Raw genomic sequence first — 27784 nt, forward strand, 5'->3', positions numbered from 1 at the left:
GACTGGTATAGACATTGTTGCATCAGTAAAGAATTAAACTCTGCAATGCTGATTCTCAGAATGCATAAAGCAGAAATATTGGAAAAATTGTATCTAAGGTCACATGTTGCAGTCTGCCCTACAGTTTTTGTTTTAGAATAGTTATTACATTTATGAACCATGATTTATGGTTTATCATTTTGAGTGAATCCAGCTAATTGTGTTTAATAAACTCATAGTTAAACAATATTGCAATTGCAAACCTAGACCGTGGATCAGAGCCAAATCTGCATTGTTTTGTTTTTATTCTGTAGAGTGCCATATTATTGTTCTTTACTGTTATTTTCAGGCTAATAAATTAAATAGAACAAGGTTAGGGATTCCCCTCCCCAAAATGGGGGAGGTAAAGTGTTTAGTGGCTACCTGCTAGGCAAGATTGAAACAAACCATATTGGTTGTCGGCAGAGGGAGGAAGTAGAGCACACTTCTTTGTTTGATACCCTTTCTTTTCTCCTTTCTTTCTTTTTCAACCAGCAGGCAGTAGGAATAATGTTCTTTTTATACTAAAAAAGTTTATATTTTATATACCGTATTTTTCGCCCTATAAGACGCTCCGGAATATAAGACGCACCCAATTTTAAAGGAGGAAAATCTAGAAAAAAAAGATTTTTGGGCTCAATTGCCACTCAATTTTGGGCTCAATTGTGGTCACAAGTTTTCTTTCTTTGTTTGTTTCTTTCATCTCTCTCTCCCACTTTCTTTTTTTTTCTTTTCTTTTTTCATTCTTTCTACCTTTCTCTTTCTCTCTCTTTCTGTTTCTCTGTGTGTCTGTCTGTCTCTCTCTCTCTCTCTCTGTGTAGCTCTTTGTCTCTCTCTCCCTTCCCCCCTCTCTGTCTCTCTCTGTCATTCTTTCTGTGTGTCTGTCTGTCTGTCTCTGTATCTCTGTCTCTCTCTCTCCTCCCTCCTCCATCTGTCACTCTGTGTGTGTCTGTCTGTCTCTCACTCTCCCTCCCTCCCTCTCTCTCTCTCTCTGTGTTTCTCTCTTCTCCCTTCCTCTCTGTCTGTCACTCTGTGTGTACGTGTGTGTGTGTCTGTCTGTCTGTCACTCACTCCGTCCCAACTGGAGAACAACCTTTTCTGTCCCCTTACCAGCCCATCCGGGAAGATGAGGAACACGAGGGGGATCCCTCCCCCCCCACAGATGGGCTCCGAGCCAGAGTGGGGTGGGGAATCCTCCCTTTCCCCCTCTCAGAGATCTTTTGGGAAGTGAAAGAGCTGAGAGGGGGAAAAGCCTCCCATTGAAAACAGCGCTGAGTGGGGTGGGGAATCCTTGCTTTCCTCCTCTCAGGGATCTTTTGGGAAGGAAAAAGTGGGGTGGGGAATCCTCCCTTTCCTCCTCTCAGAGATCTTTTGGGAAGTGAAATAGCTGAGAGGGGGAAAAGCCTCCCATTGAAAACAGCGCTGAGTGGGGTGGGGAATCCTCCCTTTCCTCCTCTCAGAGATCTTTTGGGAAGTGAAATAGCTGAGAGGGGGAAAAGCCTCCCATTGAAAACAGCGCTGAGTGGGGTGGGGAATCCTTGCTTTCCTCCTCTCAGGGATCTTTTGGGAAGTGAAATAGCTGAGAGGGGGAAAAGCCTCCCATTGAAAACAGCGCTGAGTGGGGTGGGGAATCCTCCCTTTCCTCCTCTTAGAGATCTTTTGGGAAGTGAAATAGCTGAGAGGGGGAAAAGCCTCCCATTGAAAACAGCGCTGAGTGGGGTGGGGAATCCTTGCTTTCCTCCTCTCAGGGATCTTTTGGGAAGGAAAAAGTGAGGTGGGGAGTCCTCCCATTGAAAACAGCACTGAGTGGTGTGGGGAATCCTTGCTTTCCTCCTCTCAGGGATCTTTTGGGAAGGAAAAAGTGAGGTGGGGAATCCTCCCATTGAAAACAGCACTGAGTGGGGTGGGGAATCCTCCAGTTCCTCCTCTCAGCTAAGGGAGGCTTCTCAAAATGGGAGGCCCCCATCTCTTTGCACCCTTCAATCCGGCTCAGCGTGAAAAACTGGGAAAGAGGAAAAGGAGGAGGAAGGAAAGGCGGGAGAGAAACGGGGGGGGGGAGGAGGAAGAGAGAGAATCTCTCCCTTAAAGATCGCCTGCTTAAAGATCCTGCTTAAAAAGAAGCCTCGCTGCCTTTTTCTCTCTGATAGCTGCCTGCTTAAAAAGAAGGACGAGGCTTCTTTTTAAGCAGGCAATCTTTAAGCAGGCGATCTTTAAGCAGGCGATCTTCGGCTGCAAAAGCCGCGCTGCCTTCTTCTCTCTGATAGCTGCCTGCTTAAAAAGAAGGACGAGCCCCGATGCAAAAAAACGCCATGGACTTGCGAGTGAGTTACAGGGGCGGGGCTTCCAGGTTCATTGACCAACCAGCAGAAACCCACCACTGCCCAGGTGGCTACATTCGGCCTATAAGACGCACCCAGATTTTCACCCTCTTTTTTGGAGTAAAAAAGTGCGTCTTATAGGGCGAAAAATACAGTACTTCCCCTACAATAGAAGATATTTTTTCTAGCATGCTATAAGAATAGAGAAACAATTACTCCTCCATTTTGTTGTATGGTTTAATGAACAGGATTAGGCCATGCTTTTCTGAAATAGGTAATGCACATAAAAAAAGCATTATTGGAAAGGAACGAACCACCTTTCATGAACTCTTACAAGTGCCATCAATTCCTTCCCTTCTGCATGTTTGCATTTGTTTGTGTGTGCATAGCAGCAGTGATAGGAAACACTGGTGCTTTTATCCCTAAGGTAGAATCTAGTTTTTGTTGGAAAATTATCCATCATGTTTCTCAATTTTGAATTAACCAATGATTCAAGATGTTGTGCTTAAAATAAAATAAGAGGGTTGGCAAGACATGGGAGGGGGCAATTAAAAGTTTTTCCCCCAATCTCATCAATGGCAACTTTTAATGTACTGTACGTGGAACAGCGGCACAAATCATGTTTCAATGTTAGCTTATACTTGAAATAAAGTAGAAACTATCATTGAAATGTTATAATTTGTGCTGGGATTCCATGTATATGAAAAGTTGTCATGGATGAGATTGGAAAAAAAATCTTTTAATCTCTCCCCCCCCCACCATGGCCTTCCAGCCCTCTTACTTTACTTTATATCAATTTTCCCTGCATTTTCTTTTCTTTTCTCTTTTTATGAAGCTTTCAGTAATTATTTTCTTCCTTAGCCAGATCTCTTTTGTGCTGCAGCCAGTTCTTTCATCTTTTCAGAGTTGAACTCACTGTTTTAATTAACTAAAGGGAAAGAGCCATCGTAGTGCAGTGCTTGAATTTTCAGTTTAGTTAAAAAGACACATTTGCTTACTTAATTTTACAGAATTGTACCTTCCTCCCTGGTTTTCTAGGATCTGAATTAAATGTTTATTTTATGATGCATTGTTATTACAGCTTTAGTATTATGCACAGAGCATCTTGTGTATATTTGTCTTGTTTCCAAACTAATTTTACAAATTTTTTGCTATCTGATGTACTCTGATGATGAACTTCAAAGCACAGGAGAAAGATAATCTCAAACTTCAAAGAGAATTTCTGACTTAAAAAACACATCATGTCCATTACCCAGAGATATAAATTTTCACCAAGCTTTTTTTTTTAAGGTTTACGTCTCATAAATGTTTAACATCCAGTTCAGAATTGTATGATTTTTTGAAATGATGAGGAACCAAACAATTGTGCTTCTAGCTTCCATTCAAGACTTGTTTTTTTACCATATCAAATCATTAGTGTTAATATAACATTAATCGCTAGAAGAAGGCAAATATTGCTATGGATCTGTTAGGTTGACATTTGAAATCTAAATCCCCACATTTTGCCTGCATGGTATGCCTATATTGAGCATTAGAGATACAGTTGGCCTTCTAAAAAGTAGCAGTTGTTGGTACTCATAAAAATTGAACTGTATTTCTGAACTGCTTTACTTCTGTATTTATTTATTGTATATACCAGTGATGGCTAACCTTTTTCCCATTGCGTGCCCAAAGCAAGGGGAGTGCAGAAGGGTCGTGCACAGGTGTGCCCACACCCATAATTCTATGGTGTGACCCCCCTGCACATGCACGTGCGACCACACCCTCCCCCCCCTGCTTTTTGTGCATGATGGACCCATTTTTTGCCCCCCCCAGGCTCCAGAGGATTTCTAGGAGCCTGGGGAAGGCGAAAACGGCCTCTCCCACCCCTCCGGAGGCTTCAAAAGCCTCCGGAGGGCGAAAAAATGGCCGAAAATGAAGGCCAGCGTCCGCATGTTCACTGTAGCTCGTAGGGCAATGCCTCGCGTGCCCTAACAAATGGCTCTGAAGCTAAATGCCATAGGTTCGTCATCACGGGTATATATTGTAGGTCATACAAAGATTTTAAGTAATGAAGAGGTGTAACTTTTGTGTAGCTTTAGATAGGAATTTTATTGAAAATGATTTGGATTGCAAATGTTTACTTTATTAAATCTACAGTACACATCCAATTCTGCAATATAAGATTTAACAGAAAAATTCTGAATAAACTCAAACTGTGTAGAGTCAAAGTGCTACTTTGTCAATGATAGAATCAGTCAAATGTTCAGTAGAAGATACTGATAAGTTCACTGAGTGCTGTACAAGAAGGTCAGCTCCAGTTTTCTGACGATATAGAGCAATTGGTGAATCCAATACAGTCACATTTCTAAGTTTTGGTTGTGAAAACGCAATTGAATATGATTTATTTAATAAACATAAATTAGTCATATCCAAGTTGGTTATTATGTGAATACCATCAGAAAACTATTTCCCATCATTCTCTAATTCACTCAGTTCAGGCTGGATTGATACGGTGTAATAATCAACCTCTCAGTAGATTGTACCAGAGGTGGGTTGCTCCCGATTCGGCCCACTTCAGCCAAACTGGTAGTCATAGTGTAGCCTGGATCGCAGAACTGGCAGCAACCGAGGGTGGCCACAACCCTGAACCGGTTCCCTGGTCCCCATTGCCATTGCTGGCATCTTGTTTACTAGGTTTTAATGGTCTTCGCACATGCGCAGAACCATTCACAGCAAACTCTGCATGTGTAAGCAATGTGCAGTGTGAGCAAACTGGCACTGATTTGCATAGGAACCTATCCCTGGATTGTACCAATCTTTCCCTCACTCCAAACTTATCTTTTAACCATGAATCTGTTGTTATAGCGTAAAATGTAGGAGTTCAGGACATAGTTGTACCCAGCCACTGCTTGTTTGATACCACAGAAGAACTGCTCATGGCCTAGTGCCTGTGAGTGAAAATTTTACCCAACTATTTCTCTTCCTCATGTCTACAGTATTTCTTCTCTTATTGCTACACATTTATCCTTGTTAGTTTCTGACCACTATAAAAATTGTTACGCCCTCCAGATGGAAATTATAGCCACATGAACGCTCCATATATCATCCAGGTTTTGAGCTGCTAATTGGTTTGGTTCATTCTTACATAAATCCCGAGAAAGTGGAAAGCGTGAACAAGAAACTCCAAATAACTCCACCTCAATGTTGCTTGGCACAAGAGGGAGAAATTTCAAATTTTAGTTATTGTTCTAGCTGGGAGAACACGGGCGGAGAAACGGAGGCGAGCCAGGACTTCAAAAGGCTAACAGTTTTAATGCTAACAGGTTGCCAAACGCGGCACTTCACAATTCGCGTGTCTCAGCTAACTGGCAACAGCTGAGCCCCATTTGACAGCTCTTTATATATACCGGCTGTCAAACAGGTAACCAATCAGGAGCGAGGACAGCACCCCCTAGTCAACAGACCAGAGGGAAAACAATAGAACATAGCACTCCTTCACACCTAAAATGCGCATGCATAATTTTCCAAGTAGCCAGGGCGGCGCCGGATCCGCCCAGATCTTCTTAGCGTGCCTTTGGCAGCCATAGTGGGTAGTAGGCTCCTCGGAGCTTCTGGACTAACTGGAGATTCCACCATTTTGCTCTCCGTCAACACCTCGGAATGCAGCAATGCTGGAATGTCACTGAGAAGAACAGGTAAGGCCATGGTTGGTTGCCCTACAGTTGCATTGAACCTCTTGGGGGAAGGAGAGGGAGACCGTAGATTCCGTTCGTAAGTCTCGGCTGGGATCATATGCAAACCCAGCAGGTGCGGTTGCTGCTCCGCTATGTTTGGGGCAACTTGCCTGCCCTTACTAGGTAAGAGCACGGCCCTGTTATTTGTTTCACTATGCTCGGTAACCATAAAGAATGGTTAGTGTAATTTCTGGCATAAACTGGTGTGTCCATGGTGAATCCCCTAAGCTGACTATGCGAGTCCAAAGGTCTTTCAGGAGCATACTCGGGGTGAAGGCAGTCTAACATGGTTCTTATTCGCCTACCCATTAACAACTCAGCTGGACTTTTGTTGGCCATGGTGCATGGGGTGGCATGCTGCCAAAATAAGTACTTGTCAATGTCCTCCTGCCAGTTTATGGGCCCAAACCTCACTAAAGCCTCCTTGGTTGTGCGGACTGCTCGTTCCGCCAGACCATTTGCAGTGGGATTGAAAGGGGCTACAAAATGTGGTGTATTCCAAATCGTGCAAAGAAGGTGGCCATTAGGGAAGCTATAAACTGGGGCCCATTATCGGACACAATCAGATCAGGCAACCCATTGGTAGCAAACACCTGTCTCAATACTTGGATAACCGCCGGGGCTGTGGTAGCAGACGTTAAACTTATTTCTACCCATTTTGAAAATGCTTCAGCAATTACAAGAAAAGTCTGGCTCTTAAAAGGGCTCGCTAGGTCCATGTGTACCCGGGACCCCGGAGCCCCTGGTTGTTCCCAATTTTGGATCTGGGCCCTGAGACACGCTGGCCGGGACTCTTGGCAATGGGGGCACCCAGAAACCCACTGTATGATGTCCTGGTCCATGCCAGGCCACCAGGCATAGTTCCGTCCCAGTAATTTCATCCGGACTATGCCTGGATGGCCCTCGTGTAGCATGGTTAGCACAGAGTCTCGAAGGGAGGCTGGAATGACCACCGTGCTCCCCCATAGGAGGCAACCTTGCTGAGATGACAGTTCATTTTGTCGGATAGCAAATGGCCATAATTTGGTGCTGAGAGAACCCGACGGCCATCCCCTTGTGGTCCACCCCAACACCTTAGATAGCAGTTTGTCCCGGCCAGTGTGTTTAGCCATATCAGTTGCGGTGATCGGCAGCTGCATGTCGTCAATCAGCAAAACTGTGGAGGCTGGCGCTGGGTCCTCAACTGCAATCAGCAATGGGCACCTGCTCAAAGCATCTGCATGGCTAATATGTTTTCCTGGCTTGTAATGTAAGGTATAGTTATATGCTGCCAGGAATACAGTCCATTGGTGAAACGTGGAGACAGAATTTGAGGAGTTTGTCGGTCCCCAGCAATGATGCCCAACAGCAGTTTGTGGTCAGTCACTAAGTGGAAATGACGGCCGTAAAGATAGGTGTGAAAATGTTTCACTCCTGTCATTATAGCCAATGCTTCACGATCAAGTTGGCTATAGTTCCTTTCTGGCGATGAAAGAGTGCAAGAGAAAAATGCAACCGGAGCCTCTAGTCCTGATGGTAATTGGTGATTTAGGACTGCGCTGACCCCATAAGGGGACGCACCACACACCAACACTGAAGGTAGAGACTCATCATATTGCAAGAGAACGCTTTAAGACGTGAGGAAGTTTTTAACAGTTTGAAAAGCTGTGGCTTCTTGCTTTCCCCATGCCCACTTTGCTGATCTATCTAGTAAACGGTGTAAGGGCTCTACCAGCGATTCCTTATGCGGCAGGAAAATATTGCAAAAGTTTAAAAGTCCTAGAAAAGCTTGTAGCTCAGCTTTAGTGGTTGGCGTCGGAGCTTGTCGTATAGCTTGCACCTTGTCAGGGGTAGGATGGATTCCCTTCGCGTCTATCAAAAATCCCAGAAATTTGACCTGAGGCACCGCGATCTGGCATTTGGTTGTCTTTAGCTTGAAACCAACGTCTCAGAACTGGAGTAGTACGGTATGGAGGTGGGTCAGTAGATCGGATAGGAAACGTGCCGAGACCAGGACGTCGTTGAAATAAGGGACAATGCCTGGTATGCCCTGCAATAGCTTTTCTATTAGATTTTGAAAAAGTCCTGGAGCCACACTGACTCCAAACTGGAGTCAGTTGCACTTGAACATGCCCCTATGTGTGACAATAGTCTAGGCTTCAGCAGTTGCCTCATCTACAGGCAACTGCTGATATATCTGGGCTAGGTCCAATTTAGCGAATATTGTCCCCTGCCCCAGAGAATGCAGCAGATGCTGCATCACGGGTACAGGGTATGCGCTCTGTTGCAACACCCTGTTCAAAGTGCATTTAAAATCAGCGCATATATGCACAGACCCATCACTCTTAATCGGGGTCACAATTGGTGTTTCCCAACGGGCATGATCAATAGGTTCTAGCACCCCTTGAGCCAGCAACTTATCTATTTCTGCATCAACCTTAGGCTTTAACGTGAAAGGCACCCTGTGCGGCTTAAGACACCGCAGAGGAACCTGCGGATCTAAATTAAATGAAATTGGGGTGCCAGCGTGTCTCCCCAAACCTTCTCCGAAAACTTCTGGGAACTCCTTAATCAATATATCTAAATATGGAGTACACTGTATCTGGTCAATTCCTGTTACTCTCAACCCCAGGACTTCAAACCATTCCAGCCCTAATAGGCTTGGTTGTGGTCCTTTGACTACAATCAAAGGTAACTTCCTGCAAAATTGTTTAAACTGTACCCTACAAAAATATTTACCTAAAACCGGAATGGGATTTCCCTGGAAATCCCTTAGATTTAACAGGCATGGTTTCAACCTTGTCTGAATCAAATTAGGCATGAGTCTTTTAGCAATCATCCAAGAAATTATGGAGACAGCTGATCCTGTGTCTACCTCCATAGGGCAGCGCTGCCCCTCTAATTTTATTGTAATAAAAAATTTTCCCCTTGGACTGTGGGTAATCTGGTCAACTTCAGTCTCTTCCCTGCCCTCATTGACAGAGAAACAGGATTCCCTTTTCCTGAATGTAGCCCCCTTAACGAATTTGGATGGCCCCCTTAACGAATTTGGATGGCTTCCTGAACGTAGCCCCCTTAACGAATTTGGATGGCTTTGGTAGCTTCCCTTAAGGGGGCTACCAAACGAATTTGGTAGCCCCTTTAACGAATTTGGATAGTCAATACTGACTATTGCTGGGCGAGGTGCCCTCTAAAGCACTAGTGCAAGGTGCAGCTGCCCTGCAGACCTTGGCTAAATGACCACGTTTCCCGCCTCAAAGGCAGACTGTTTTTAAAACAGCACTCCGCTCTATCATGTTTACCTCCGCACCTAGGGCAATTACTGGAGGACTTACCCTCTGGCCTGCTCTGCCTTCAACCGGTGGACCTCGACGTCCTTGGTGGCCAACTCTTCATTGCTGATATCTTCATGATGCACGTCAAGAGGTTTTCCCGTAGCTTGAGGCTTGGAAAATCGTTGAATTTCCTCTGTCGATCGTATTGACAGTTCCATTGCTCTGGCCTCATCTCGCACAGTCTGCAGGTCTAGTTTAGGGTTGGCCAGGAGGTGGTGCTGTATGTGGAGGTCTCTTACAAACCGACAATTTGGTCTGTAAGGACATCACCTAAATCTCTGAAATTACAATGTAGAGCAGTATCCCGTAACGCAGCCACATACTCATTAATTGTTTCTCCCTCACACTGGCTTCTCCTGTAAAAAGCATGCCGGCGTGCTGTGCGGGATGGTGTTAGAGCATAATGATTCCTTAGCCATTAACACATCCCATGACACAGTGTGTATGGACTGAGGAGCCACTAGCATGCCCGTAATAGTAAACATCTCCGTCCCACATAAATTTAGAAAACATGACTTTTTCCATTGCTCAGATAGATCGGTGTAATCGTTGGCTTCTAAAAAACATTCAAACCGGGAAATATATGACTCCCAGGTTTCTATGGTTTTGTTAAAAACTGCTAGCATATTCATTGAAGCCATTCTGAGGTAACTTGTTTGCTCAGTCAAATAATCAGACAGCAGTCCTCGTAGGCTTTGTGACTTCACTTGACCTCTCGTCGAGAGATTCCTCTGAGGGAATTCAGCTGTTGTGACTCAGCTCTGTGATTAGTGACTTTTATCAGCTCTGCCTGGGCTCCTCCTCAGAATCCCATCCTCTTCGCCAATGTTCTAGCTGGGAGAACGCGGGCGGACAAACGGAGGTGAGCCAGGACTTCAAAAGGCTAACAGTTTTAATGCTAACAGGTTGCCAAACGCGGCACTTCACAATTCGCGTGTCTCAGCTAACAGGCAACAGCTGAGCCCTGTTTTACAGCTCTTTATATATACCGGCTGTCAAACAGGTAAACAATCAGGAGCGAGGACAGCGCCCCTAGTCAACGGACCAGAGGGAAAACTATAGAACATAGCAGTCATTACACTTAAATTATTATGTTTCTTATAACCTACATAAATTACACTGTATTCCTAAAATCTCTGCTCTGCCTATTGTTTGGCCTATTTTGAAGGGCTGACAGAGGCAGTCTGTTGCTGCTGGTTGAAAGAAAGCAAGATTTTTGTGCCTTCCTGAATTGAGAACTAGAACTTGGCATAGACTGCCTGATTAGATGTAAGATAATTATAAATGTAAATTAATCAATGCTTCAACCCAATTGCATTGTTTCATACCCAATATACAGGTAGTCCTCAACATATGAGGACTTTATCCCATTTTACTACCTTTCTTGCCTCAGTTGTTAAGTGAATCACTTCAGTTGATAAGTTAGCAACCCGGTTGTTAAGTGAACCTGGCTTCCCCATTGACTTTGCTTGTCAGAAGGTTGCAAAAGGGGGTGACATGACCTTGGGATGTAGCAACGGTCTTAATATGAACCAGTTACTAAGCCTATGAATTTTGATTACATGATCATGGGGATTCTGCAAAGGTTGTAACTGTGAAAAATGCTCATAAGTCACTTTTTAAAGTGCCATTGTAACTTTGAACCGTCACTAAATGAATTGTTGTAAGTCGATGACTACCTGTATTATGCTTAATACTTGGGATACATTAGGAAGAAGAAACCCTTTGGAATGTGGACTATTTATGTTTCCCCGACTTTTTATTGAAGCACGTAGAAAACTATCAAATCATACTAATAGAGTTAAATACTATGATTTTTATCACTGTGACTTATCTCATTAAGTCTCTGTGATAATTAATTAATAATAATTAATTAAAATGTTGAATCTTAAAAGTACTTAATGTTGCTCAGAACTGGCTGACAGCAGAAAGAATGTCCAACCTTAATTAAACGAAGTATGGAAAATAATTCTATTATTAGTCTGCACTAGACCTTGCATTTCTATTGTATTAATGTAGATGGGGTTATTTGCTTTCAAGAAATATGTGATGTTTAATTGAGAAAGCTTGGAGACAAAAAAGGTTGTCATATACATGTCCCATAGAGGTAGATCAGCAAATTGCAGTTGCTATAAAATATAAATCTCTGGGAAGATTTATTAAATTTTCTTCTGTCTTCTCCTCAGCAAACAGGCCTGACAACAGATAATGGTAATCCTGGATATTTTTAACTAGAACAAATCACAGTATTTTGATTTCTATATAGCACTGAAATATATCAAGGTGGAAGGAACCTTTGGTCTATAAATTATATCTTAGCCTAAGAAATTTATCTCTCTGTGCAATTCAGCATTGTATCACCAGGAATATTACTTGACGATTGTGTAGACATTCAGTTTGAATATATTCTATATGAATAATTTCCTTTTTTTTTAACCTCCTTTAAAATTAGGGAAATTGACTAAATGCACGTTAACTGCTCATTATATGAACATATATGTAAGTCTAATAAAATTGTTGAATATTCATACTACTCTTAGAAAAAAAAGCAACAATGATTGTAGTAAATGTCAGATTAGAGTAGAAATAAGCAAATCAAATTGTGACTTAGCATTATAATGGATATTATATAAATGGTATTATCTATTATCTAAATGGTAGCTGTTTAGGATAAGTTATAAAATAAAATATCCTGATTACAAGTTTCGTAAAAGTCAAAATCTGTGTGGCACTCATGGGTTACTAGATTAAATGTAATAATAAATAGTATTTGAGAAGAAAGAAGTATTTCAGACTGAAGATAATGTTCTGAAGGCATGATTTTCTTTATGGTGAGTTATTGTTAAGCACATTGCCTATTTATGTGAAGGAAAAGTACTGACCTTATTAACATTAATAAGGATGACCTTTGAGAATGTGGAATATGAATGAATCCTTTGTGACCAGTTCATAAAGGGCCTGAGTTTGCATTTAAAAAGACAGATATCAAGATAGCAAAAGACAGAACTATATATACTCAACCAGACATTGAAAATCACTTTTATGGAGACTTTTCCAGGTGGTATTACTTGCACTACGTAGTAGCAATACTGATTACTGTATTGCTGCAGAAAGGCAAACTGCTTTTTAGATTTTCAAGTTTATAGATATATAATTCTGTCTGTCTCTCTGTCTGTCTCCTATCTCTTGGTTTGAGAGCCAGTTTGGTGAAATGATTATAGCATTAGGCTAGAAATCATGAGATCATGGATTCTAATCCTGCCTGAGGCACAGCTAGGTAACCTTGAGGAACTCTCAGTAATTTTTAAATTATTGATAATAATTTAATAATATTTAAATTTAATTTAATAATAATTTTGTTGAGTCACTTAAGGGATAGTAACTTATTCTAAGAGGCAATGGCAAACCACTTCTGAAAAAAAAACCTTGCCAAGAAAACTGCAGGGATTTGTCTGGGCAGTATTGAAGAATTGGAAACAATTGAATGAAAAAAAAAATCATCCCATCTTAGTTTTAAGTTTCACTTTAATTTTGCTTTGGATTATTTATCTTCCATTTTAACAATGTTTTATTTTCTTCCTCTTCCGCTTTCAAACTTAATGCATATTTAATGCTTTGCTTATTACTGTGGGCCAACACTTTATTCACTTTAATTCTTCTAAATGCCTTAGGTTTGCAATAGCTAACAGAATGCAACAGGAAAGATTTAAATAAAAATAAAATAAAAACAACCATAAACATAAACTTTCCATAAACTATGATTGTATCATTCAATGGGGATAAGCTAAACACCTTCTGAAAGCACTAAGTCTTTGCCCAGTAGGGTAGAGGATTCTCTCTCTCTCTCTCTCTTTTAAAAAAAAGTCTAGAACAAGCACTGGGATCTACTGAACTGATCTGAACTAAGGTTTCAGTTTGAGGAATAGAGGGATTTCAGCCTATGCTATGTTTGCAGTATAGATCATGGCCACCGTTTATGTTGCTCCCCAGGTATATATGTTTAGAAAAAGGTGAGACTAGGCGCTACAGTGATGGGGGAGCAAACTATCAAACTAATCCCTGTCATTGGGACTGAGTTCCCTGCACTTACCTAAAAAGTAAAAGCTTAATTTTAAAATAATAAAATAAAAGCCATAATATCACCTGCTTGTTTGATGTAACATCTAGATTAGCCTCAACATTAGCAAATGAACTCCTGAAATAAAATAGTTTGAGAGCATACTGCAAAACCCCAACAATTATTTAATATTTTAAAGTGATTTAAATTAATAATATAACTGTTTCCAAAATTGCTCATTTATAAAACTGAGTGAGAACGGTATCTTAAAAAAATATGATATGCTCGTAAGCCAGCATGTGTAAGGGAATGAGAGTCCTTTGGATATTTATTCCTAAAAATTGATTGTTGATTAGTTAAGAATTTTTAGATATAACGGTACTTCAGTGCTTATCATTAATTGTTTCTGGGAGGTGCGATGAGTACCCCCAAAAAATTCCCCTAAGGAATAATGTAGTGAATTAGAAGCCGTCACTGGCTGACACTGACAAGTTCTAGCTTGTGCTTTGAGTTCCAAACAAATGATAAGTACCGGGACAACATTTTCACACCAGAATGCATTGAATACCAAATTTGATGAGTTTCAAAGCAATTGTGTAACAAGGTATCCACTGTAATTGATAAAAATGCTATATATGAAATTATTCCATCCAAAAAACATTCAGGAAACTCTTATGAACAGGTCAACTATATATGTTTTGGAATAACCTTTGAGAAAAAAGATGTACCAAAAAGAATTTAAACAAAAATAGTGTGATAAGAAGAATTTAGAAATAAAGAAGAGAAACACTATAGCGTAGTAAATTCTTTCTCACTTCATTCTCTGCTTTTATTTTTTGGTCTGAAAGAGAAATTTATTAAAAAGACAATAATACAACTGTGAATAAGTAAGGGTATCTTGGTTATGAAGTTGCTAGGCTTTAGAATCTCATTCTATTTATTGTTTTCTTTATTAAAAATGACCATGCTATGCAAACTGCCATTTGAAAATAAGTACAAACATTAATTGCTTTAAATTATTGTAATGAGCCAGAACAAGGCTCAGAACAAATAAGTTACCAGTCAGTTATAATATAATGGTAGTGGCAGTAGTAGTGGTAGGGTGGTGGTGGTAGTAGTAGTTGTTATTATATTGTTGTTGTTGTTGTTGTTGTTGTTGTTGTTGTTATTATTATTATTATTATTATTATTATTATTATTATTATTATTATTATTATTATTTTGTTCCAGACACTATCCAAAGCAGTCCTTTACTACAGTGGCAGATACACCTGAAAACATTCGACTAAAACAGCAAAGTGAATTGCAAAGTCAGGTAATCTTTGCATTATTTTTTGTAAATGTATTAAGGATAATCAGAGACCATTTTTAAAATCATCCCTGATTACTTATTTAATTCATAATTAAATGTTTACTTATTATTAACTTCCATTGGCATGAACTTCCATTGGCATGAATTGAAAGATGGTTTTTAAAAAAACCTGAATTCAACCATTCTTTGTTTCTTTTTTCTTATTTTAATGTATCCATTAACAACTCAAAGATGTATCTCATTTCTATATTTTGTTCATTATATTTTGTTTATTATTTATTTATTAATAAGAATATCTATTGAATCCCTATTGTGAAGCTTTCTCATTACTGACTGCAAAATAGAACTTATTTGATCAAGACTTCAGAATTTAAAACAACTGACAGTTAATTCCAGGAAACTTTGATCTTCCTGATCAGTGAAACTGATAACATCCTGAATTGATGAAATTACCATTTTTTTCTTTCCGTATGTTAACTAAAGCTATCAAATCAAATAAATACCTTATCTATATATTTAATTTTATTCTTAGATGTTCTAGCTAATTGTGGGGACATCACACCATTCCAGTCACTCATCAAACACAATTTTCAGATGAAAGGTTTAGAATCTCAGAATTTATGGGAGACAATAGCACATCCTTCAGATCCCCAAAAATGTTTTTGCTTCGTTTCTTGAACATTGCAAAACTTTGATCTTTTCATGTATTGTTTGAAAAAAAACCCATTTGCTAGCTATGTTGATGATTGCATAGTTTATATGTGTAATATATATTACATTTGAATGGATGGCCAGGATAATAATTTGCCACCGCTTATTTACACAACCAATTTAATAGAGTGCAAGAATTGTGTCAATTGGTTAGTCTCTTATCACCAGTTTTGATAACCATTTTCTTCTTCTCTTCATCCATGTCATGAGTGAAATACTGAAGAAAAAAGCAGAATTACTTCTGGATTATTTTTTAAATTAATTTGAATATTATTTAAATTTTGTATTTTTGTTATGTTATTTCTTTAGTTCATATAATTATTTTGGTTTACACTCCAAAACAATGGGCTTCTTTACAAGAGGAAGAATAGATATATAATTCCCCCCTCTCCCTCCCTTATTCTAGTATGTTGTATGAATATACATAGACATTCACGCAATATAGAATAAAGTAAGGTAAAATGATTAACTGGTCAACCTGGTTACATGTATTCACTAAAGACAACAAAATAAGTTTGAATGCCCATGTGAGTCAAATTTGCTTTGTTCTTTTTCCTATTTACAATGTATTTTCTTAAAAAATAGCTTATACTAAATATTCTTTTGCTTCTGTAAAATACAAAATATACATTCACATATGTTGATTCACAATCAAAGTTGAATGATTTTTTGTTTTTTTTAATCAGTGTTTAATTTCCCCTTCTTTAGAAGGGATTTTTCTATATTTTGCAAAATTTCAGATAAACAATAGCATAAAGGATATGAAAAGCTCCCAACTCTTTATTGCCATATATTGATCATCTCGTTTTTTTGCGGCCCAGATAGGGTAGTCATAATATATTATGAAATTGATGCGTTCATGCACTTCTGATTTAACGTTTAGGTTTCAAGGTTGTAAATGATGAGTCACTGGTCCACTGAGAGTCAGATGATTAATGAAAAGACCAGAGCATTTAATTTACACATTCACTGGTGTGAAAATATTCAGGTGTTATGTGAAATCCTGATATCAAAATAGAAATTTGAAAACAGAGAAGTGTGAATCAAGGTGGTGTTTTTGACATCAAGAACTCTAAAGAGACAAAATATATAAAAGGGTAGGAAAGATGATGTAATTGAAATGGAGAAATAAGATTTACTATTAAAGAAATAAGGATGATTATTTCTTTCAAATACTTTTCCACATGTTCTATATATTATATAGAACAAATACATTCATTTTGGTACCTGTGTATGATTATAATGACTAAGCCACCTTATGAGAATCACTTATATGGTTCAGTGAACATATGTGGTTTTCCATAGTCACAGCTGTATACAAGAACTTTATATGTAAAAATTTTTTGATGTAGAAATGTAGGTTACAGTCTACACTGTATTTTAATTCTTATATACCGCTATGCATATTGTGCAGGACCCTCTCCTGATTATGAATAATGGTGATAATATTTACATTTATCATATTTTCTTCATCCCAAACGCATCCAATCTTTCATGCATAACTTTTCACATAGTTGACTTCTAGGTTTGAATATGGATAATATTATACATTACCATTTTGCTCAAGTGCTTTTACATAGCATTTGTTGCAACACAGTAGTATCTACTACATCGTGTAATTAAAAATCTGCCAATTTATTTTAAGCCAAATGACATAAGAGAAAGTAACTTTTTAAAAAACAATATTATATTTCAACATTCTAATGTGATAAAAATGTTGGATTTGAGTTTAGGGGACATCTACACATATTTGCACTACTGTAATGGATTGTTGGTATCATAAGCATATGTTATAAGTTATGTTTTGGCCTTCAGAAAGGCCATTAAGACCTGGCATTTTTCCTGGATGTTAGGGCAAAGATGTCTGTGTATGTTTTGTAAATGTGCTATGTGCTAAGTTTTCTATCTATCTATCTATCTATCTATCTATCTATCTATCTATCTATCTATCTATCTATCTATCTATCTATCTATCTATCTATCATCTATTTATCTATCATCTATCTATCTAATGATTACGTGCCTAGCATTATATATTAATATTGGTGGTAACACACACTTTATAAATAAATAAATTAGATGCTTCTTATGTGGTTCATTATATCATCATGGAAGTAATACGATTATGTTGTGTCAATTGTACCATGCAGTGAGATACAAATACATAAATCATATGATTTCTGTTAGTTTAGTAGTAGTATTTCTTTTAAAAAATGAGTGTTTGATTTAAAATTGATTGTTTGTTTCTTTTTAGTTGCAAAAACCACATAAATTTCTTTATATCTAAAATCCAAATTTTATTGAATCATGAACTAAAGTTCTGTCATTTTAGTTTCATAAATATAAAAAACATCCCCTTTTCTTTTAATGTCTGTCAATTTCTGTTGTTTCACATTTCTTTTCCTTTTGATGACTGCATTTTCTTTTTGCCTTCTTTAAAATAAAATAGTTTATTTTATTGTGTCTTTTAGTTTCAATGCTCCTCACCAGGAGTTCACTGACACCAGATGGTTGATAAAAAGTGATAGTACTTAGTGTAAAGCTAACACCAAATGTGTTCTTTTAACCAGCAGTCTGTGAGAAGAGAGGAAGAACTGATAAAAGCCAATCTGTTTGTAAATAGTATCCAAATAATAATGGAATGCAGAGGGGAAAAAAGGAAATTTAACACAATAAATTTCTCCAAAATTTTCTTTCTGCTCTTACTATGGATCATTTCATTTACTGAACTTGTTTATTCATGCTCAAACAAGCATTGATATTAATATGGATACATGTATATATTATAGATGTCTCTTGATTTATTTCATTGACATCATTTGTTCAATAGCACAGTACCTTCAGCTATCTATTTCTTTTTGCATTTAACTGGACATTGGTTGGTCTAATGTCTTTTCTAGCCCCAGCACCATTACATGACCTTGAGGAAGAGATCAAGAGATTGTGCAATTCCTATGGGGTGGGGGTAGGGGGAGGACAGAATCGGCCTAAAGGCGAAACAATTTTCTTCAGTTGGGATTATTATTAGAAAAATGTAAGACTATTTTCTTTGCAAGCAGAGGGTTTAACCTTTATTTTTTTATTTCTTGAAATTCTCTATTTTTTATTTTTCTCTATCTTATTTTATACTCTATCTAATTTTCAATTTTACTTTATAGATCTCCATTCCATATACACACTTTTTATCCCACCGTATACAATATTTTGCTTTAGTTAGTCTTTGCTTTAATGTTATCCTTCACCTTGTTTTCTTGCTAATTGTTCACTTGAGGCATACCTTTTTTGGAAGGCTTTTACTAATATGAGGCTACCTTTCATAAATCTCAATTAGCACCCATGTTTTGGACTATTTTTTTCTTTGGCACATAAGACTTTGCAATGTTCGTGTACAAGCCTTTTTTGGAAAAGATTTAGCAGTGCTCCTTGGCTTTTCTGAATTTAACTCTTCTCTTGGATGTTGAGTTGTGTGAATTCCTGAGACACAGCTGGGATTGTCTTCTGCTGCTGTGTCTGGGCCTCACTCAAGATGTTGGATGTTATTGGATAAGCTGTTCTGATCTGGCAGACATTTCAGTTGCTACCCTTGTCATTCAAAGCCTTTGGTATTTAGGTTTCATACTTTTAGATATTTTGGGACTTCTTCATTTTCTGTTTTCATTTTTCCTTTATTGCCATTATACTTTTTTTTCCAGTCAGTTCTCCAAAATTGTGAACATGGAACCTTTAAAAAGGAATTGGAGGAGTGGAAAATATGGACAGGAATTATTTCCACTTATTTTATGCAGTACAAATTCTGGCCGATTTTTAAAAAAATTGATGTGCCATCAATTGAGGTCAATTTTAGCACTCTGATAGATCAATTTTCTTGAAGATGAAAAAATGCTATCTTTCAGGTATTGCATTGGTGTTCTCTTTGCTAGTAATTGAATCCATCCACTTTGCTGCTAGTTATAATTTTGAAATAACTACCTCAGATGATGAAAAATGAAGGATTTCATTGATTAAAACTCTTGCAATTCTTTCACTGTATTCATATTTAAAATTACCTTGAAGCAAAGATGTTAAGTTCATAACATCTTGTCCTTTCTTTCTTTTTCTTATTTATAGGTCAAGTACAAGCGAGACTTTGAAGAAAGTAAAGGAAGAGGTTTCAGCATTGTTACTGATACACCCGAATTACAAAGACTGAAAAGAACTCAGGAGCAAATCAGTAATGTATGTGACAAGGATCATGCATAAAAAAAATATTATGGAAGTGTCAGTGAGTTGGGTGATTGTTTTCAGAACTGAGTCTGTATGGCTTCAGAAATTGGATTATTTGATGCTTTGTGTGCTTGTGGTTCCAATGTTGTTTACTTTGTAGCACATTGGTAGTGTGTGTTTTCCTCTCCAAGTAAATTAAAGGTGGAATTACCAATCAAACTTATTTAAAAATGGCAAATGAGTATATTTATGATAAGCTTCAGTACAATGCAGTCAAATATTTTTCTGTTGTGAATTAGATAAGCGAAACATTATAGAACTACTTTCCAAATAACTTTAGCTTTGCAGAATTACTTTATTTAATAGGAACACTGGCTTAGATAGAAAGGATGGTCACCGAGGGAAGAAAAAGTTCTAAGAATTTGGCTGAGGAACTAATAAAAGACTTCTTACCGGAATACCACAATGCATTGGGATTTATGATATGAATACTTTTGCATAGGGAAAATGCTTTGTGTCTTAAAGAAGTTGTGCATCCGAACACAGCTTCTGATATTTTAACCAACCAAAGATAGGAAGACATTTTGATTTACTTATTTAAGGTTGTGATTGGAGTAGACAAGTGTGCTGAAAGCTGGTACTGGATTATAAGGAACTGCTGAAATCTATAAAATGTTTAGAGTGATATAAAAAGGGTATAGAAGGATTGTTGATAGCCTTTGGTAATACCAAGGAACAGGAGAGACAAGAAAGGAGTGTACTATACAAATACAGATATAAGATTTAGGGCAGCTGTGTGATAATCCCAACCGTTATTCAGGAGATGTGGAGTGTGTTTCTCTCCTCTCTTTTCTGAGGTAATGGAGGTAAGTTTTTAGAATACTTTGAGAGGATATTAAAAAGATATGTGATTATCAAATTTCTTAGGAAAAGCACAAGAGACATAATTCTGGGTGTACAAAGGGGGCAAGCATTGACATACCACGACAGGGAGATAACCATCTTGAAGCAGATCCCCAAAAAAATTAGGGAGAAAAGAAAAAATTATTCGCAATTGGCGAATAAATTATACCAGAAAGGGGTGTGGTTTAGATGGTTGATGCCTGAAGGGATGCTGATTTTCTGGGAGGAGACAAGAATTAGAATCAATACACCCATAGAGGCTCAGGCCTTTATGGAAAAAAATAAAGCGAACCTAGAAAAAACAGAAGACTCTACAACGGTCACACAGGACACGGGAGGGGCCGGAGCTCTGCCAGCGGGGGGAGAAGGGGCAACACTAAGAAAGCTCAGATCACAAAAATGAATAAGAAAATCACATTGTTATAAACAGACCGAAAGTAATAATGAAATTATATCTAGACTATATATTATAATAGATAAGTTGATTGAAATTTTTTTATAGAATTAATATGCTGATTTTATACGATTTTGTATTAATGTTTTATACACAGATGTATCTTATGAGTTTGGAGGGAGGGGGCGTCTGCCATACTTGCAACTGCCAAAATTTGTATACCATTCCACCTAACCTTTTCCTTATAAATGTTTTAAAAAACCAATAAAATTTTCTGAAAAAAACAAAGATATGTGAGGAGCAATATGCTATTAGCAACATTTAAAACTATACTGCTGGATTTAAGAACAGCTTTATTTTCAAAGGTCTTCAAAACTTTTTGTTTGGTGCATTGTACAATAATTTACAGATACTGCATTAACAATGATTAATAATTGTAAAATGTTACATTTGCACTAAAGTCTTTTGCTATTAAAAATACTGAGGAAATTTGAGAAAAGGTTACAGAATAATAATATATCAAGATGGAAGTTTGCCATTAAAAGATCAGCAAAACCTGAGTATCAAATATATAATTTTATAACTAGGTAAAGGAATGGCTCTGGAATTCAGTAGGCGTATGGTCATTTGAGGAAGAAATTCCTAGCAGCAGGATCAAAGACTTGATAGAGTTCTATTATCATCATGGTAAAAAACTCAATGTTTTGTATGGATTGCTTTAAGAGTATTAAATAAATTAACTGCTTTTCTTAATGACCAGTTTTGGACATTTTAGTTCACTTTTCATAGTTGAATGAACATTTTAAATTGCCTGTGCATTTTCCAATTTGTGTAGTGTAGTTTAAAATGCTCATAAATTATTGTGTTTTCAATATTTCAGGTCAAAATATTATTATTTTTTCTTGGAGAGTACATTGCTTTGGCTTTCAAGGAGTCTGCCTATGATGTTCATTCAAGAATACAGCAAACTACACTTTTATTTATAATCAGAAACTATTTTTTCCTTGTTATTTATAAATTTTGCTATGCTGGATATTTTCACAATAAAAATAATTCACTGTTTAGCTTTTTTTTTATATATAAAAAAGGTTATAATGAGCACTGAAAGTGAAAAGTAGTGTGAGAAAATGGATATAATTATATTTTAAATACAGCATGAAACCAAATTTATGACATAATTCATTTTTAACCCCAGTAAGAGATTTTAAATTATATTTAAAAAAAACATGTGATGGTATTTTCATATAAGTGTTTTCATGACTATTTCATAATTCTGTTGGTTTGATACCATGTAGTGCTATTAGCCAAGAATCATTAAAGAAGCCAGTGGTTTGCTTAAATGTTCTGATTGGAGGAAATAACTCAACCAAACAGAAAATATTGTCATTCTGCACTTATTGAGGTGAGTTTTCTCCTTGACAATGATAAAAGTTATCACGAAATGCAGTTCAGAAACTTAATATACTGTATTAACTATATTTACTGTATATACTTTTACTGTATATACTATTTTAATATTTTAATATCCCTGAAAATATTTTATGAATATTTTCAAGTCCAGTTGCATGGACTAGTTCAAGACCCTTTTTTTACATTTCTCATTCAATATTTTAATTGGCAAATTAACTAATTAATTAAGTCTAACCTGTATCTCTCCCTATAATAAAGCGTTCTCCAACCTTTCTCAGTTGGTGGTCTGATGTGGGGTGGGAGGTAGGAAAGGGGATGGTTTTGTGTGAGGTGCAGGTACGCACGGCTACCACTCATGTGAGTGGGGCTGTGAGTGTCGGTACTCTCTGCCTGTATAACTGGGGTTGTGAGCAGTGGTGCCTGCTGCTCAAGTGAGTGGGGCTGTGAGTGCCAGTGCATGCGCGTGGTGGCCCACCACTCACACCGCTTGACCATACCACTAAGCCACATCCTGGTAGTGGGCCATGGCTCACAGGTAGGGGATCCCTGCTCTAGTAGAATGATGTAAAAATATTAACTGAAAAATTAATATTACAAAATATAAGTGATAGGCCTGTTCACTTGCTTACACCTGTATGTTTCAGCTATTTTTATTAATAATTCTTGAAGTATATTTTTTTAGCTAGTAATGCCAATCAAATAACATTCATAGAGGTTTACTTTGAAAAGAAAGGAAAATGTTTGCATTTGAACAGGGACTAAAGTAAATAGGGATTGCTTTCTCTGCCACTTGTCAAGGTAGTCAAAATGAAAAAAGGTTACTGTATATTACTTGCTTAAAATTTCTGTGGTCATTGATCTATTAGAATTTTTGCTAAATCAATTTTAAAAGAAAAAAAGAAAAGAGGTGATGTTTGCAAAATATTTCTTTGCTTAAGAAGTCTTTATTTGCAGACTGAATTATTTCTGACCTACTTATTAATTATTGTTACCCCCCTTTTTTTCCCTCTCCAAGGTCATAAAATATTTGAGGAACATACAGTAATGGAACAAGAGCAGACAAGGATAAAGAGGGTAAAATTATTTTTCATCAGCTACTGATTAGTTATGTTTGCCTTAACCTTGAAGTTATTTATTGCATTTTTATGATTCATCATTTGCCTAGTGACTAGAAAAGCATATCTGTTGGGTTAAAACATTGAAATAGAGATGAATAATATTTGATATCTTGTCATTCTACTTCAAATAGAATTTGACTGGGCCTGTTTTTGTTCGTTCATTTATTTATTAACCCAGTGCTCTCTTGATTCCTGACTCATTTTTGAAGGAGGACTGAATTCTTTCATCATCATGACAGTAGTCAGATTTAAGGCTGATGCAAGATGTAATGTAATACAATGCCATGTACATTAAATCAACAAAAATGTAGCTAAAGAGAAAAGTGAGTTTCTTTAAAGGAGAATTGAGGCTAATAAAAATCTACTACATCAAAATAACTTAAAATGGAGAGTTTCTGTCTTTTTGTAAAGAAATTGTATTTTTTGCAGTCTTGGTATTCAAATATTAGAGATAAGTTGATTGAGGCATATCTACACTAACAACAAAGATGCAATCAATCTACTCTTACCCTCAGAGATTTTCATCTGTGAAACAGAACTATCAAAAAGCCTCTTTAGTCTTTCTATTAGGCACTTTCCAGACAGATTAGCACTCTCTTTTGTGTATTTTATGTACTCAGCTATATTCCTGTTGAAGCCTAAGATGAAGTGAAATCAAGAAAAATGATGATTTTCTTTTGAAAACCTCCCTCACTTCCTCCCTAAGTTCATTTCACAGTGTAATAAGTTAATCTTTGACTTACAGTCAAATTCAGTTCGATTTGAAGAGCCCCCCCCCCCTTTTTGGAGAGCTCTATATTTCTGTTAACTGGATTTCTTGAAAAATTGAGCCAGGTGTGTCAATAGTTCTGTATTCTTAAGATTAAGAATTAACTTATTCTTAATGTTTAAAATAAAAACTGATTGAAATACAAAGAGTTGCCTTAAATTGTCCTTACTCCTAATATAGCCCAGCTTCCTTCATTTACCACTTCTACATTTGTTGACTGTACTTCTCTTCCAGTGAATATGAAATTCACTTGTTGAACAAATTATGCTTGCGAAATGTAGACAGTATTGTGCTCAGCTAAAGCTTCTCCTGGATTTGTGGCACAGATCTAGCTCTTAGCATTCTTAATATTATTTAAACTTAAGATCCAGAACTTGAATTTTGGAAATAAAATATGTATTCTGTCAAAAGTTACTTTTAAAAACATTTAGAAAAGTTGATAATTTAATGAACAAATGCTTATAAAACTTGGTGTGTTAAGTCAGTCTAGATGCTAGGTGTGGTTTTCTACCCAACATTGTCAGAATGGTTTGCTTTTGTTTTCTCCTTAGGACTAAGACTGGCCCAGAATTATCCAATGGCTTTGTGCGTAAAATAATAATAATAATAATAATAATAATAATAATAATAATAATAATAATAATAATAATAATAATAAAGCACTCTCCCATTTTCTACTCAGGTGCTGGTGGGAATAGAGCAATATACTTTTAAAAAATATTTTCCCATTACAGTATGGTTGATTTTTTCTGAATTTAAATTTCTTATGGAACAACTTGGCTGTGTAAACATTTACCGTATTTTTCAGAGTATAAGACACACTGGAGTATAAGACACACCTAGATTTTAGAGGAGAAATACAAGGAAAAAAGTATTCTGAACTAAATGGTGTAGTAATATATTATTTAATAAAATGCCATTATAGCAGAATTTTTACAATCATGTATACTTTTTACAACCATGTATACTTTTTACAACAATGTATACTTTTTACAACAATGTATACTTTTTACAATCCTGTAAAGTCAACAGCGGTATTAAGAACTATCATCACTGCCATTAACAAAAGAGGAGAGACTTGAAGGTTCAAGCACTCCTCTAATTTTCTGGAAACCCCAAGAACTCATCATCGTCGCTGGTGTCAGAGTTTAGGAAGCTAAGTTGCTCACAATCACTTTCTTCTTCGCTACCTTCATAAATGATATCATCTTCAGTTCCATCTATGGCATTGCTAATGCCACATTTTTTGAAGGATTGTGTAACAGTTTCATCCTTCACTGAGTTCCATGAGGTTTTCACCCATTCACAAACTTGAGTGATCCTCATTAATCCAGAGGGTATCAGAGCATGATTACTAGCAGCCATCCATTTGTTCCACTCTTCTCGCATGTAAACTTTGAATGACTTGTTGATGGAAACATCAAGAGATTGTAACTGGCTGATAAGACCCCCCAGGAATTACAGCTAGATTGGTCTTCACTTCTTTGAATCTTTTTTTTTAGCAGGTTTTATTTATTTTTTCCCTTCTACAACACATAACAGTCATTATATCAACATTGTTATATCATCATATCTGTACATGTATATAACATTTTGCTTCTATATTTACAAACCTTTATACACAGTTCTATATATATTTATATATATTGTTTTTTGGCTTAATTAATTTTTTTGTTTTGCAGCCATTTGTACCAATTGTTCCAAATTTCATAATATTCCGACTCTTCTTTATCTTTTAATTGCAGTGTTAATTTATCCATCTCTGCACAATCCAAAGTTTTTTTTTATCACTAATTCGTCCGAGGGGGGCATTATTTTGTTTCCAGCATTGGGCAAATGCTATTCTAGCTGTAGTTAGCAGATGTGTTAATATGTATTTAATTGTCTTTGTATATTTCCCTTTGATTATTCCCAGCAGAAAAATTTCGGGTTTGTATTTTATCTGTTCTCCTGTAATTTCCTACACCCATTTCCAGATTTTTGTCCAATATTTTTGTGTTTCCGGGCAGGTCCACCATATGTGATAAAAAGTCCCTTGTACTTTTTTACACTTCCAGCAGGTTGGCTTCATGTTTGGGTACATTTTAGCCAATCTTGTTGGTGGTAAATGCCAATGTTAAAACATTTTGTACATATTTTCTTTAAGTGCTGCTGATTGTGTTAGTTTATAATTTGTGTTCCAAATTCTTTCCCAATCCACTAGATCTATGTTGTAACCAAAGTTTTTGGCCCATACTATCATGCAACCTTTAACTTTTTCTTCTTCTAATGTTACTTCTAATAAATATTTGTAAATTTTCATTATGAGTTTATTTTCTGGGCCAATTAAAATTTTACCTATTTGTTGTAATTCTGTGTATATTCCATATTCTTTTACATCTTTTTTGTATCTTGATTGTAGTTGGAGATATGGCCACCAATCTATATTTATATTTTGCTCCTTTAATTCTTGATTTGTTTTCAAATTCCGTTGGCTGTCTAAAATTTCACTACATCTAACCATTTTTGATAGATCTAGTGTATTGGGATGTGTCATGGCTTCCATAGTGGAAAGCCATGTCGCTATTTTCATGTAATGTTTTTCTCTAATTTTATTTCAGACCTGTATCAGTGCATCTCTAATATAGTGTCTGTGAAAGTATTTTTGTTTCTTTTTACCCTCTTCCCTTAGGAAAAAATGCCATCCCGTTTGCAAATCGTGACCCTCTAATGTTAGTATTCTTTTATTTTTTAAATTTATCCAATCCCTGATCCATGTTAGTGCTGCTGCTTTGTAATAAAGCTCCCAGTCAGGGAGTCCCATATCACCTCTGCTTCTGTCATCCTGTCATTTCAACTTTATCCTGGCTTTCTTCCTTGCCATATAAATTTTAATATAATCTTAATCAATTCGGTAAAAAAAGATTTCCCTAATTTTATGGGGATTGTTTGAAATAAGTATAATATTCTTGGTAGTACATTCATTTTTATCGTTGCTATTTTCCATAATAATGATAGTTGTAGTTTCCCCCATAATTCTAGATCTTTTCCCCTCCGGGGAGAGGGGGTGGTCTAGAAATTTAATAAATTATTAATTAATTAATTATTTGTTGCACTAATTTTGTATAATTATTTTCTTTTATAATTGAGCACTTTACAGTTAGCCATATTCCAAGATATTTAACTTTCTTTGTCACTTGCAGTCCTATTATTCTTTCTAATTCTTTATTTTGCTCTTCCTTCAAAATTTTAGTTATCATTTTAGTCTTTTCTCTATTAATCTTTAACATCTCCATATTTTCCTAATTCTCGCATTAAGCTGTTTCTAGTGGGTCTTCTATAATAAATACCAAATCATCTGCAAAGGCCTGGATTTTATACTCCTCTTTTTTAATTTTAGTTCCTCTTATCTCCAAATTTTTCTAATTCTTATTGAAAGACTTTCAAGTGTCAGGAGAAAGAGCAGTCTTTGAATCTTTTCTTAGTGTTGTCAGTAATATGTGCTCTAAACTGGTCAAGGACTAATAAAGCTGTTTTTTTCAGAAGCCCTCTGGGAATCACT

General features: G+C 36.7%; 1 protein-coding gene across 7 annotated transcripts in view; it reads left to right on the plus strand.

Annotated features, from left to right (window-relative positions):
• The window catches only part of NEBL (nebulette), a 182281-nt gene that overhangs the window by 68777 nt on the left and 85720 nt on the right, over positions 1-27784 (plus strand). For 5 of the 7 annotated variants that reach the window (XM_081971688.1, XM_081971689.1, XM_081971691.1 and 2 more), the window contains exons 2-5: positions 14654-14738; positions 19554-19661; positions 22242-22348; positions 23372-23430. In XM_081971688.1, the coding sequence (XP_081827814.1) occupies positions 23401-23430 (30 nt within the window). In that variant the 5' untranslated portion in view covers positions 14654-14738; positions 19554-19661; positions 22242-22348; positions 23372-23400. The remainder of the gene's footprint in view (positions 1-14653; positions 14739-19553; positions 19662-22241; positions 22349-23371; positions 23431-27784) is intronic. The other 2 variants (XM_081971694.1, XM_081971695.1) reach the window with 1 other exon arrangement.

Source organism: Natrix helvetica (assembly GCF_964273705.1).
Source record: "Natrix helvetica genome assembly, chromosome: Z".
NCBI lineage: Eukaryota > Metazoa > Chordata > Lepidosauria > Squamata > Natricidae > Natrix > Natrix helvetica.